The sequence below is a fragment of the Eleutherodactylus coqui genome, chromosome 11, assembly GCF_035609145.1.
Source record: "Eleutherodactylus coqui strain aEleCoq1 chromosome 11, aEleCoq1.hap1, whole genome shotgun sequence".
Classification (NCBI taxonomy): domain Eukaryota; kingdom Metazoa; phylum Chordata; class Amphibia; order Anura; family Eleutherodactylidae; genus Eleutherodactylus; species Eleutherodactylus coqui.
The window spans coordinates 21,286,827-21,302,486 of record NC_089847.1 but is presented as its reverse complement, the minus strand read 5'-3'; the positions used below and the strand labels follow the sequence as shown (position 1 = coordinate 21,302,486).

The window sequence follows — 15,660 nt, the reverse complement described above, 5'->3', positions numbered from 1 at the left end:
CCTCTTGCCAAAATTCATGTTTCTACGACATCGGGAAGTTGGAGAACTTTTGGCGAGTCAGTCAGTGAGTGAGTCAGTCCGGGAGTCAGTGAGTGAGTCAGTGAGGGCTTTCAGCTTTATATATATATATATATAGATAGATATAGATATATACATATATTCACATACATGTACATGGTGGGCAAGTTGGAGCATGTTCCTCAAGACAGATGATGACATCACAATTGCAGATGACATCACAATTGCAGATGACATCACAATAGTAGTCCATTAGGTGACATCACAATGAAAGTTGATGACATCACAATGGCACAAGGCTTCTTATACCAGTGCACGGGTTAGAATCCTTGCATTCACTTGCTGCAGCTAGCAGAGAATAAGTGAGAGCGACTATCCTTTTGGATTTCTATATTTTCTATATTTTTGCCTTTGTGATATAATGAAGGCAAAAAAGAAGACAAACCATTTACAGGAAGAAGCTGATAAGATCGAGCACATTCCTGAAGAGAAGAACGATGGCCGTAAAGGCCAGAATGAGCCAATTAAAGCTAAGAAACCAAAAAAGAACTGGTTTTTAGCACGCCTACAAAAAACCTGGGCAAGGATTACTGGGTGTATGAGGAGCTGCTGCACTTGCATCCAAGTAGAGAGAAGTGCCGAAGAACTCCCAGGACCCAGTGGAATAACAATGGAGGAAGTCCCAAGTCCCAGCGGGATAAATATGGAGAAGAAACTTCCAGGATCCAGAGATATAAACATGGAAGAACTCCCAAATCCTGTCGGGATCAATATGGAGGAGGAACTTCCAGGATCCAGAGACATAAACATGGAGGAACTCTTAGATCCCAGCAGGATCAATATGGAAGAGGAACTCCCTGGGCCCAGTGGGATCAACATAGAGTACAGCAAAGGTAGGATATCATGTACCTTCTCATATAATACAAGGTTATGCTTTTAGTTACAGACCCCCATTATAACTGCCAATCACAAATTAATGGATATCTTTGGCGAGTTCTGTATATTCAAAAAACAAATAGTTGCCAGGGGTAATTTTGTACAGCTAGGGCCCCACAGTGGTAACAATCCTTGTTGTGGAATTTAGTTTTTATATATATTTTTTTAAGGATAAATTTGAATATTTTGTTAAGAAATAGAGCTGTGGTTTGGGGCTTGTCCGGATATACATCATTATTTTAATATCTTAGTAACATTGCATATACATGGACTTATACCAAAGTGGGTGATGTAGAGTGGGTACAATACAGCTTATTTATGTAGTATTATATGGCAACCATTCAGATACATGGCTGCCCAGGAATATTTGGATCCATCAGGGCATGAGATGCTTTTACAAGGGAACCACGCTTGATGCCCTAATATAAGATATGAATAGGAGTTGTTTTCTAAAAGCATCCCCTTGAAATATAAGTACTTGGGTGAGGTGGTCTTCTCTCAAGTTCTCAAAACATGTATTCCATCATTCATTAGTTATATCATCTTTATCATTCATAATATATAAAATAGGTTTCAGGTTTTAACATTTGACATCTTATCCTATTTCTGTAGATATATTCTTTATAGCTAAAGCGTCCACTGAAGTAAAGGAAGAACATGTGGAGGAAGATCAAAACATCAAGACTGCTGACAACAAGGAGGCAGAAGTGGTGGAGACAGACAGTTTGGTGGAAAAGGAAATAGAAGCAGAATACCGCCTTCTTGACCTGATCCACAGCCAGGAAGATCTGCACATCCAATACTATACTAGTCAGCAGGAAATACTGGCAGAGTATGATCATATTCAGGGCCAGATTCAGATCACAGAAGATCTGCACATTCAGGACTACGATGCAGATGATGAAGAACAGGATGGAGAAGAAGAACTGGAGTGTAAAGTAGAAGATGATGTAAAAGTAAAAATCCAGGAATATGGAGAGGATGGACTGGAGAAGGCAGACAGCACCAAAGAAAGCCAAAGAGCTTCTGGTGAAATGCCAGGGCCTAGTCACATCAGCAATACAGGTAGGAGATCGGGAAGTAACTGGGAATGTTCATGGGAACTTTTTATAAGCTTTTCAGATCATATGGTCTACAACCATAGAAACACATATGTCTGTGCAAGAGCTCCAAATACAAGATGGTATTTATGTCTTTAGAGTTTTAAACGTTAGTGAATATAATGTAGGTAGTATGTTTCATGATCTGACTACGTATGAATATGTGTTGCTGTGCGATAGTAATGAAGACTCATAATCATTTCACATATTAACACGTGTGCATTTGTTTCCTACAAACAGACAACGAATCATCTAAAAGCAAGAAAAACGACAAAAAGGGGGAAGAGAAAGAAGAGTGTAGATCTCAGCAGAGGTCAAGCAGTAAGAGCAGTTCTCTAGACCATGAGGCACTAGAGGAGCTCTACAAATCAATCAGAGCCTCTCAGAGTGGCAGTAGTGCCAACTGTTCTGATTCCTCCTCACTAGATTATGAAGCACTAGAAGAGCTCTACAAACCAATCATAGCCTCTCAGAGCGGCGGCAGAGACGACAGATCTGATTCCTCCTCGCTAGACGATGAGGCACTAGAGGAGCTCTACAAATTAATTAGAGCCTCTCAGAGTGGCAGTAGTGCCGACAGATCTGATTCCTCCTCGCTAGACGATGAGGCACTAGAGGAGCTCTACAAATTAATTAGAGCCTCTGAGAGCGGCAGTAGCCATGATGAGGAACTCTACACAAGCGACATCTGCTTAGAGAAACTCGAGCAACCTGACAAAGAAAGATCTGACACAGTACCCCTAACATTACAGTCTTTTACATTCCATCAGAAACTGGGAGAAGGAGGCTTTGGAGAAGTCTTGTTGGCAAGTGATATCATCCGCAAAGAATGTGTTGCCCTTAAAGTGTCAAACAAATGTTTGTTCACGGAGCATGGGCACAGTTTTGTAGAGAGAGATATCTTAGAACTATCCCACGAGAGCCCGTTCCTGATTCATGGCCTGGCCGCCTTCCACACAGAAAAATGTGTCTACTATGTATTGGAATTGGCCATCAGAGGGGACCTGTTTGATTTTCTACACAAGAACTTTCCTCTTGATACCCCCACAATACAATTTATTATGGCAGAAGTGATCTGTGGCACTCAGTTCCTACACAAGAAAAACATCATACACCGGGACCTGAAGCCAGCAAACATCCTTCTGACTGTAGACGGCCATATCAAAATAACGGACTTTGGCTTTGCTGTAATGGGTGTGTATGAGAGGATCAAAGAAAGCCTTAAAGGTACACCAGGATATTTTTCCCCAGAAATGATCATGGGCAAAGAACATGGACGAGGGGCAGATTATTTTGCCATAGGTGTGATTCTGTATAACCTGTTCACAAAAAAGGAGGCTTTTCCTGGAGATAATCCCATGGACATTATGTTGTTCACCATCGAGTTTAATCCACTCTACCCAGAGTATCTGACTCCTGTCAAAGTGGCCATCTTAGAAGAGCTGCTGTGTAAAGATCAGGACTATCGCCTAGGAGTAAGAGGAGACATCAAGAAGCATCAATTTTTTTCTGGCATCAATTGGGAAGATGTGGAAGCCAGAAGAATGGAACCACCAGCAATCATGACAGCAGCTTCTGTTGACGTGAATACGGATCAAACTCTGGACTACATGGAAATGCCAAACAGTATAAGACCTGAAGACCAGAAAATATTCACAGCATTCAGCTTTGTATGTCCAGATTGGTCACAACAATATCATCCCGTCAACAATGAAGCCATTCATTAATGAAGAAAGCTGAGTGGTCAACAAGCAAAGCTGGTGGACGACCTACTCAGCTTCCATCATATCTTCATGATCTCTTCATAACATTAAACCACACTTTTTCTATATACCGGACCAGACGACCCTATAGAATATCCACCACTTAACATCCACGTAGATTCGAGCTCCGACAACCCAGGGAATCATTCTGATTGCCATATTTGGGGTCAGGGAGGAATTTTTTCCCCTAATATGAGGGCAAACCAACAATCCTCAGGGGGTTTTCGCCTCCCTCTGGGTTAACATAGTAAGTAATTACAGGTTGAAATCAAAAATTTATTTTTTTTATTTATTTTTTAAAAGACTTCTTTCAACCTTACTTGCTTGCTATGTATTACAGGTTGAAATCAAAAATTTATTTTTTTTATTTATTTTTTAAAAGACTTCTTTCAACCTTACTTGCTTGCTATGTATTACAGGTTGAAATCAAAAATTTATTTTTTTTATTTATTTTTTAAAAGACTTCTTTCAACCTTACTTGCTTGCTATGTAAGCATCTGGAAATCTCATCTACAAAGTGGTGATGACAACGGAAGGAAGCTGCTAAGAAGGAAAAAAGCAGCTCCTTCACCCATTGGACTTGACAAACAGAAGGCCCAAAGGATGAATGTGGCGTGTTGTAGGAATCCTGGAAAGTGTCACCTATGTGTGATCTGCACCTGGATTTCCAAAAACACCACAAGAGTAAGCCAAGGCCTGAAGAGCAGAATCAATATAATCTGCTCCTTTCTGTTCACTGTATGATAAAAACATCTTTCATGCATTAATAAATGTATAAAAACATCTATACAAAATATCTAGATTTTCATTATTCCCACATATAGTACATTATGTTTGGTTGGATTGGTACCAGGGAGAGTTAGAATATAAAGGAAAGAGAGGCAGCGGGTTAAAAAAAAAAAAACAATGGCAGAATTAATGTGTTTTCTCTCTCTGCTTTCAAAGGAAAAGAAAATAATAAAAGTTTTACAATACATTATATGCACCCAAAAATGGTACAAATAAAAATTTCAGTTTGCCACACAAAAAACAAGCCCTCATATGGCCATGATGACGGAAAAATAAAAAAGTTGTGGCTTTTGAAAAGTGAAGTTGGAAAATCCCCCCAAAATGGTTGAATCCTCGTGGCCAAAATAGGCCGTGTCCTGAAGGGGCTGTCCAGAATTAGAAAGACATAGCTGCTTTCTTCCAAAAGCAATGTCACAACTCACAAAGTCCCATTCACTGTAATGGAGCTTAACTGCAATACCAGGCAATATCCATGGTCAGCTGTGGCGTTGTTTCCGGAACAGAGCAGCCATGTTTTTCTGGACAACTTTTTTAAACAATTACCTAACCTTTGAGAAGAAATCTCTATGGGCTTAATCACACAGCGCAGCCAAATTTTGTCAATTGTTTAGACAGGGTGATACGATTGTCAGTGTGAATACACCCTAGAATGAGAACTTCAAGTAAAGCAAATGCGCGAATGTAAATTACAACTCACCTCAACTGCCAGGGTCACATTATCCTTCTCATTAATTCTATCTTCATATGCCAGTAACAATGGAGACAAATATTTCATATCCAGCTGCAAAAAATACATGAGTTACTAAAAGCTAATTGATGGATTAAAACGCGCCAAATCTTACTTTTCGTGTCAGCCACCTACTAAAATATGGAGTTAAAGGGAACCTGTCATCACTTATAAGCAGCATAGAAAGTCCAGCTGAGGTACAGGTGCAGGCAGCGGGCGCATGCACACTCTTCTTTATTGGTGTGCGCACGCACTGACCGCAGAGTTCGATGCGCAGACCGAGTGCCAGTTTCCAGGGTTGACAGCGAGGGAACCGAGAGCCGGGTAAATACAAAAAGCACATTCCTGGACCTCCGCCCTGACCTGCAAGCCAATAAACTTAGTTTATGGTGCTTATAATTGATGACACGTTCCCTTTAGTACAAGCCTCTGGTCCTGGGACAAAATACCTCTTGTTGTCGTTCTCCGCCAATTCCACATCTCGCTTTCAGTTAATCTTCTCACTACCTAATGCACACTGTATGCTACTCTCTGATTGGCCAGTACCAATCACATAAGCAGCACTGACCAGTCAGACAGCAGGTGTAGTGAATCGGTAGGCCAATGCCGGCAATCTCCTGCTTCTAAGTCTCCTGCTTTGTTTACAGGTTGCTATAGAGACCATCGGCTTGTCAGAAGCAAGCCGACTGTCTCTGTGGCAGGGAGAGCTGGTGCTTGGGTGTCAGAGGACAAGCAGGCACCAGCTCTTACAGCAGAGATCAGAGAAAACCTCTGATCTCTGCTGTGTTAACCCTTTACATGCTGCAGTCTATGTGACTGCAGCATGTAAAGGGCTGTCACTGCAGCATGTAAAGGGCTGTCACCATCAGACCCCCGGAAAGTGATCAGGGGGTCCTGATGGGTCCCTGTGGAAGTCCCCTAAAGGGACAAAAATTTAAAAAAAAGTTAAAAAAAAAAACAAAAGTGAAAAAATTATAAAAAAAATAAAAATAAAAACACTTGTCTCCCTTTACTTTGTAAAAAATGTAAAATAAAATCACACATGTGGTATCCCTGCGTCGTAATGACCCAGAGAAGGAAGTTGGTACATTATTTAACCCCTTAATGACATGGCCCCTTTTTTCTTTTTTCCCCATTTCTTTTTTCCTCCCCGAAACATAAAAACTGTATAAACTTGCTATCGCCAGAATGGTGCTGACTCAGAGAATAATGATATCACATTATTTATTCTGCATGTTGAACGCCGTACAAATGAAATCCAAAAAAGGAATGGCAGAATTTATTTTTTTCCCCCAATCTCCCTACAAATGTTTTTACAAAAGTTATGCAATACATTATATATACCCAAAAATGATGCCATCAAAAAGTACAACTTGTCCTGCAAAAAACAAGCCCTCATATGGCTGTGTCAATGGAAAAATGAAAAAGTTATGGCTCTTGGAACTCGACTGCAAAATTAGTTGAAATTCAATGATTAGACCATTTAAAAAACCTGCCCTGGTGGGTACGACAGGGTCGTAGGAAACCCGCCACTCAAGGGGTTAAGGGTGCATTCACATGTAGCTGATGCGGTGCAGATTTCACCCTTTCAACACGGATTCATTTGTAAGATTGAAATCTGCTGCAGATCTGCATAAAATTTTGCACCAAACCAGCTACATGTGAACGCATCCTAACTCAAGACAATCTACCTCATCAAGGCCGCAAACACCCCACTACATGACAAACATTACAGAACCCACATCCCTGTACTACTGGCAGAGCCTCCAAATCAGACACTTTCTTCTTTCTTTGCCCCCCGCCAAAGCAATGACTCCCTTCGAACAACTCTGCAGTGGGTCTGGTCCGTCTCGTCACACCTGCTCATGCATATATAACATACTAACTACGCATGTAGAGACTCTACCCCCTCCATATATCCTCACATGGGAAAGAGATCTGTCGCTATCGTTTACACCAGAACATTAGCTAAAATCTACTCCTTTACACATAAATCCTCCATCTCTACTAAGATTCAGGAAACTGGATTCAAAATTCTCTGACAGTGGTACAGGGTGCCCTCTCATCTATATAAAATGATACCATCTGCTTCTCTGCTTTGTTGGAGATGCGGAACAGATCAGGGAACTATACTTCATATATTCTGGGAGTGCCCGGTGTTGTCGGGTTTCTGGTCAGAGGTATGGCACATTATCTCAAAATTTACGGACTTTGCTCTTCCAAAATCACTCACATTCTTCCTCCTGCACCTTAGTGACATCCCCCCATACTTCTATAGGAGCTCTGTGGTCAGACATCTGGTTAATGCAGCTAGGGCATGCATTCCGAAGCTATGGCGACAAGCTTCCCCTCCCTCTATCTCGATCTGGTTTCACATGATCCACAAGACGATGGAGATGGAAGAACTTACAGCATCTATCAAAGACTTGCTGGATAAGTTTTCCAAAAACATGGCACTACTGGATTGAGATCCTAAATTCTCTGGGATATAGAAATCAAATTGGTCAAAGTTCCCCCGACCCAATTTTCAGGTTCCTTGTATCGGTTACCTGGACCTGGTGCTCCCATACCCCTCTCCCCAAAAACTCTATTGTTTTCTTTTCACACTACCTTTGCGGCTCCCACTCTTCCTCCTCCCTCCATGGTATAGTCCTTAAGCAGTGAAATATTCTAAAGCGCGGTCTTAAAAAATAACTAGTAATTATCCTCCTGTGCTACCATTGTGATGTCATCAACTGCCTTATGGAAGAAACCAGAACATCATGTTGTTGCATGCTGAATATTTGGACATGTTGGAGAACGTTCCTTAAGATGGTTGATGACATCACAATGGCCGTCGTGACATCAGAATGGCAGGTAGCGGAATATTCTTTTGCACATCTAATAACCATTGCATTCACTTGCTGCAGCCAGCAGATTGCAAGTGGGAGAAACAATCTGCGCATTTCTATATCTTCTACATATTTGCCTTTGTGATACAATAAAGGCAAAAAAGAAGAGAAATTGTTAGCAGTAAGAAGCAGATAAGATCGAGGAGATACCTAAAACAAAAAAGAATTGTGAAGATGACGGCCAGCAAAAGCCAAGTGAAGCTTAGAAACAAAAAAATGAACGGTTCTAAGCACGCCTGCGAAATATAGAGGAGGAAAAGGAGGACAATTTGGAAGAAAACCAAATCCAGGCTGATGACCAGGAGACAGAACTGATGCCAGACAGCGTTGTGGGACAAAAAGTACAAGCAGAATATCATCATCTTCATGACCTGATCCGCAGCCTAGAAGATCTGTGCGTCCAAGTACCCTGCTAGTCAGCAGGAAATACTGGCAGCGTATGATCGCATTCACGACCTGATCCAGAGTACATCCAGTACTATGGTGGTCAGCATGAAGAACGACATAACGGAGAAGAAGAGCTGGAGAGTAAAGGAGGAGATAATGAAGATGTAAACCTCAAGTAGTCCTGTTTCGGTGTATGCAAGCTAGCATAAAAGTCTGGGTGGGATTCCCCTATTTCAGTGGGTGTGGATGTTTAAGCTAAATCCTGTTTCGGTGTATGTATGCATTACATAGCATTACATCCTGCTGCGATCGGACAGGCATTCTATCAAGCCACCCCGCGGGCGATCGGATGAATGGCGTAGTAGCGCATAAAGGACAAACAGACACACACGCATACAGACATACATTCAATTTTATATATATATAGATCAATGCTCGTGCCAAATTTCACGTTTCTATGACACTGGAAAGTGAGAAAAATACATTCCGTACGTAAAATTTTGACGCTAATTCTTTTGCGCATAGAATTGAATAATTGAGTTGGCACCTGTTAGTTTTTCCTATTTATGACATATTCAATGCCCATGCCAAATTTTAAGTTTCTATGTGAGAAAATTAGATTCCGTGCGTAAAATTTGGACGCTAATTCTTTTGCGCATAGAATTGAATAATCGAGTTGGGACCCATTAGCTTTTCCTATTTATGACATAATCAATGCCAGTGCCAAATTTCGAGTTTCTATGACATCAGAAAGTGAAAGAATTAGATTCCGTACGTAAAATTTGGATGCTAATTCTTTTGCGCATAGAATTGAATAATCAAGTTGGGACCCGTTAACTTTTCCTATTTATGACATATTCAATGCCCGCGCCAAGTTTTAAGTTTCTATGACATTGGGAAGTGAGAGATTTAGATTATGTACGTTAAATTTTGACGCCAATTCTTTTGCGCTAGAATTGAATAATCGAGTTGGGACCATATTACTTTTCCTATTTTGGAGATAATCTATCCTCTTGCCAAAATTCATGTTTCTACGACATCGGGAAGTTGGAGAACTTTTGGCGAGTCAGTCAGTGAGTGAGTCAGTCCGGGAGTCAGTGAGTGAGTCAGTGAGGGCTTTCAGCTTTATATATATATATAGATAGATATAGATATATACATATATTCACATACATGTACATGGTGGGCAAGTTGGAGCATGTTCCTCAAGACAGATGATGACATCACAATTGCAGATGACATCACAATTGCAGATGACATCACAATAGTAGTCCATTAGGTGACATCACAATGAAAGTTGATGACATCACAATGGCACAAGGCTTCTTATACCAGTGCACGGGTTAGAATCCTTGCATTCACTTGCTGCAGCTAGCAGAGAATAAGTGAGAGCGACTATCCTTTTGGATTTCTATATTTTCTATATTTTTGCCTTTGTGATATAATGAAGGCAAAAAAGAAGACAAACCATTTACAGGAAGAAGCTGATAAGATCGAGCACATTCCTGAAGAGAAGAACGATGGCCGTAAAGGCCAGAATGAGCCAATTAAAGCTAAGAAACCAAAAAAGAACTGGTTTTTAGCACGCCTACAAAAAACCTGGGCAAGGATTACTGGGTGTATGAGGAGCTGCTGCACTTGCATCCAAGTAGAGAGAAGTGCCGAAGAACTCCCAGGACCCAGTGGAATAACAATGGAGGAAGTCCCAAGTCCCAGCGGGATAAATATGGAGAAGAAACTTCCAGGATCCAGAGATATAAACATGGAAGAACTCCCAAATCCTGTCGGGATCAATATGGAGGAGGAACTTCCAGGATCCAGAGACATAAACATGGAGGAACTCTTAGATCCCAGCAGGATCAATATGGAAGAGGAACTCCCTGGGCCCAGTGGGATCAACATAGAGTACAGCAAAGGTAGGATATCATGTACCTTCTCATATAATACAAGGTTATGCTTTTAGTTACAGACCCCCATTATAACTGCCAATCACAAATTAATGGATATCTTTGGCGAGTTCTGTATATTCAAAAAACAAATAGTTGCCAGGGGTAATTTTGTACAGCTAGGGCCCCACAGTGGTAACAATCCTTGTTGTGGAATTTAGTTTTTATATATATTTTTTTAAGGATAAATTTGAATATTTTGTTAAGAAATAGAGCTGTGGTTTGGGGCTTGTCCGGATATACATCATTATTTTAATATCTTAGTAACATTGCATATACATGGACTTATACCAAAGTGGGTGATGTAGAGTGGGTACAATACAGCTTATTTATGTAGTATTATATGGCAACCATTCAGATACATGGCTGCCCAGGAATATTTGGATCCATCAGGGCATGAGATGCTTTTACAAGGGAACCACGCTTGATGCCCTAATATAAGATATGAATAGGAGTTGTTTTCTAAAAGCATCCCCTTGAAATATAAGTACTTGGGTGAGGTGGTCTTCTCTCAAGTTCTCAAAACATGTATTCCATCATTCATTAGTTATATCATCTTTATCATTCATAATATATAAAATAGGTTTCAGGTTTTAACATTTGACATCTTATCCTATTTCTGTAGATATATTCTTTATAGCTAAAGCGTCCACTGAAGTAAAGGAAGAACATGTGGAGGAAGATCAAAACATCAAGACTGCTGACAACAAGGAGGCAGAAGTGGTGGAGACAGACAGTTTGGTGGAAAAGGAAATAGAAGCAGAATACCGCCTTCTTGACCTGATCCACAGCCAGGAAGATCTGCACATCCAATACTATACTAGTCAGCAGGAAATACTGGCAGAGTATGATCATATTCAGGGCCAGATTCAGATCACAGAAGATCTGCACATTCAGGACTACGATGCAGATGATGAAGAACAGGATGGAGAAGAAGAACTGGAGTGTAAAGTAGAAGATGATGTAAAAGTAAAAATCCAGGAATATGGAGAGGATGGACTGGAGAAGGCAGACAGCACCAAAGAAAGCCAAAGAGCTTCTGGTGAAATGCCAGGGCCTAGTCACATCAGCAATACAGGTAGGAGATCGGGAAGTAACTGGGAATGTTCATGGGAACTTTTTATAAGCTTTTCAGATCATATGGTCTACAACCATAGAAACACATATGTCTGTGCAAGAGCTCCAAATACAAGATGGTATTTATGTCTTTAGAGTTTTAAACGTTAGTGAATATAATGTAGGTAGTATGTTTCATGATCTGACTACGTATGAATATGTGTTGCTGTGCGATAGTAATGAAGACTCATAATCATTTCACATATTAACACGTGTGCATTTGTTTCCTACAAACAGACAACGAATCATCTAAAAGCAAGAAAAACGACAAAAAGGGGGAAGAGAAAGAAGAGTGTAGATCTCAGCAGAGGTCAAGCAGTAAGAGCAGTTCTCTAGACCATGAGGCACTAGAGGAGCTCTACAAATCAATCAGAGCCTCTCAGAGTGGCAGTAGTGCCAACTGTTCTGATTCCTCCTCACTAGATTATGAAGCACTAGAAGAGCTCTACAAACCAATCATAGCCTCTCAGAGCGGCGGCAGAGACGACAGATCTGATTCCTCCTCGCTAGACGATGAGGCACTAGAGGAGATCTACAAATCAATCAGAGCCTCTCAGAGTGGCGGTAGTGCCGACAGATCTGATTCCTCCTCGCTAGACGATGAGGCACTAGAGGAGCTCTACAAATTAATTAGAGCCTCTCAGAGTGGCAGTAGTGCCGACAGATCTGATTCCTCCTCGCTAGACGATGAGGCACTAGAGGAGCTCTACAAATTAATTAGAGCCTCTGAGAGCGGCAGTAGCCATGATGAGGAACTCTACACAAGCGACATCTGCTTAGAGAAACTCGAGCAACCTGACAAAGAAAGATCTGACACAGTACCCCTAACATTACAGTCTTTTACATTCCATCAGAAACTGGGAGAAGGAGGCTTTGGAGAAGTCTTGTTGGCAAGTGATATCATCCGCAAAGAATGTGTTGCCCTTAAAGTGTCAAACAAATGTTTGTTCACGGAGCATGGGCACAGTTTTGTAGAGAGAGATATCTTAGAACTATCCCACGAGAGCCCGTTCCTGATTCATGGCCTGGCCGCCTTCCACACAGAAAAATGTGTCTACTATGTATTGGAATTGGCCATCAGAGGGGACCTGTTTGATTTTCTACACAAGAACTTTCCTCTTGATACCCCCACAATACAATTTATTATGGCAGAAGTGATCTGTGGCACTCAGTTCCTACACAAGAAAAACATCATACACCGGGACCTGAAGCCAGCAAACATCCTTCTGACTGTAGACGGCCATATCAAAATAACGGACTTTGGCTTTGCTGTAATGGGTGTGTATGAGAGGATCAAAGAAAGCCTTAAAGGTACACCAGGATATTTTTCCCCAGAAATGATCATGGGCAAAGAACATGGACGAGGGGCAGATTATTTTGCCATAGGTGTGATTCTGTATAACCTGTTCACAAAAAAGGAGGCTTTTCCTGGAGATAATCCCATGGACATTATGTTGTTCACCATCGAGTTTAATCCACTCTACCCAGAGTATCTGACTCCTGTCAAAGTGGCCATCTTAGAAGAGCTGCTGTGTAAAGATCAGGACTATCGCCTAGGAGTAAGAGGAGACATCAAGAAGCATCAATTTTTTTCTGGCATCAATTGGGAAGATGTGGAAGCCAGAAGAATGGAACCACCAGCAATCATGACAGCAGCTTCTGTTGACGTGAATACGGATCAAACTCTGGACTACATGGAAATGCCAAACAGTATAAGACCTGAAGACCAGAAAATATTCACAGCATTCAGCTTTGTATGTCCAGATTGGTCACAACAATATCATCCCGTCAACAATGAAGCCATTCATTAATGAAGAAAGCTGAGTGGTCAACAAGCAAAGCTGGTGGACGACCTACTCAGCTTCCATCATATCTTCATGATCTCTTCATAACATTAAACCACACTTTTTCTATATACCGGACCAGACGACCCTATAGAATATCCACCACTTAACATCCACGTAGATTCGAGCTCCGACAACCCAGGGAATCATTCTGATTGCCATATTTGGGGTCAGGGAGGAATTTTTTCCCCTAATATGAGGGCAAACCAACAATCCTCAGGGGGTTTTCGCCTCCCTCTGGGTTAACATAGTAAGTAATTACAGGTTGAAATCAAAAATTTATTTTTTTTATTTATTTTTTAAAAGACTTCTTTCAACCTTACTTGCTTGCTATGTATTACAGGTTGAAATCAAAAATTTATTTTTTTTATTTATTTTTTAAAAGACTTCTTTCAACCTTACTTGCTTGCTATGTATTACAGGTTGAAATCAAAAATTTATTTTTTTTATTTATTTTTTAAAAGACTTCTTTCAACCTTACTTGCTTGCTATGTAAGCATCTGGAAATCTCATCTACAAAGTGGTGATGACAACGGAAGGAAGCTGCTAAGAAGGAAAAAAGCAGCTCCTTCACCCATTGGACTTGACAAACAGAAGGCCCAAAGGATGAATGTGGCGTGTTGTAGGAATCCTGGAAAGTGTCACCTATGTGTGATCTGCACCTGGATTTCCAAAAACACCACAAGAGTAAGCCAAGGCCTGAAGAGCAGAATCAATATAATCTGCTCCTTTCTGTTCACTGTATGATAAAAACATCTTTCATGCATTAATAAATGTATAAAAACATCTATACAAAATATCTAGATTTTCATTATTCCCACATATAGTACATTATGTTTGGTTGGATTGGTACCAGGGAGAGTTAGAATATAAAGGAAAGAGAGGCAGCGGGTTAAAAAAAAAAAAACAATGGCAGAATTAATGTGTTTTCTCTCTCTGCTTTCAAAGGAAAAGAAAATAATAAAAGTTTTACAATACATTATATGCACCCAAAAATGGTACAAACAAAAAATATCAGTTTGCCACACAAAAAACAAGCCCTCATATGGCCATGATGACGGAAAAATAAAAAAGTTGTGGCTTTTGAAAAGTGAAGTTGGAAAATCCCCCCAAAATGGTTGAATCCTCGTGGCCAAAATAGGCCGTGTCCTGAAGGGGCTGTCCAGAATTAGAAAGACATAGCTGCTTTCTTCCAAAAGCAATGTCACAACTCACAAAGTCCCATTCACTGTAATGGAGCTTAACTGCAATACCAGGCAATATCCATGGTCAGCTGTGGCGTTGTTTCCGGAACAGAGCAGCCATGTTTTTCTGGACAACTTTTTTAAACAATTACCTAACCTTTGAGAAGAAATCTCTATGGGCTTAATCACACAGCGCAGCCAAATTTTGTCAATTGTTTAGACAGGGTGATACGATTGTCAGTGTGAATACACCCTAGAATGAGAACTTCAAGTAAAGCAAATGCGCGAATGTAAATTACAACTCACCTCAACTGCCAGGGTCACATTATCCTTCTCATTAATTCTATCTTCATATGCCAGTAACAATGGAGACAAATATTTCATATCCAGCTGCAAAAAATACATGAGTTACTAAAAGCTAATTGATGGATTAAAACGCGCCAAATCTTACTTTTCGTGTCAGCCACCTGCTAAAATATGGAGTTAAAGGGAACCTGTCATCACTTATAAGCAGCATAGAAAGTCCAGCTGAGGTACAGGTGCAGGCAGCGGGCGCATGCACACTCTTCTTTATTGGTGTGCGAACGCACTGACCGCAGAGTTCGATGCGCAGACCGAGTGCCAGTTTCCAGGGTTGACAGCGAGGGAACCGAGAGCCGGGTAAATACAAAAAGCACATTCCTGGACCTCCGCCCTGACCTGCAAGCCAATAAACTTAGTTTATGGTGCTTATAATTGATGACACGTTCCCTTTAGTACAAGCCTCTGGTCCTGGGACAAAATACCTCTTGTTGTCGTTCTCCGCCAATTCCACATCTCGCTTTCAGTTAATCTTCTCACTACCTAATGCACACTGTATGCTACTCTCTGATTGGCCAGTACCAATCACATAAGCAGCACTGACCAGTCAGACAGCAGGTGTAGTGAATCGGTAGGCCAATGCCGGCAATCTCCTGCTT

The 15,660-nt window shown here is 40.9% G+C and overlaps 1 protein-coding gene across 2 annotated transcripts in view; it reads right to left on the bottom strand.

The window, feature by feature from the left end:
• The window catches only part of LOC136582827 (uncharacterized), a 219,436-nt gene that overhangs the window by 102,130 nt on the left and 101,646 nt on the right, over positions 1-15,660 (bottom strand). For both annotated transcript variants that reach the window (XM_066584087.1, XM_066584088.1), the window contains 2 exons: positions 15,008-15,091; positions 5,304-5,387 (listed from right to left, as the gene is read on the bottom strand). In XM_066584087.1, the coding sequence (XP_066440184.1) occupies positions 5,304-5,387; positions 15,008-15,091 (168 nt within the window). The remainder of the gene's footprint in view (positions 1-5,303; positions 5,388-15,007; positions 15,092-15,660) is intronic.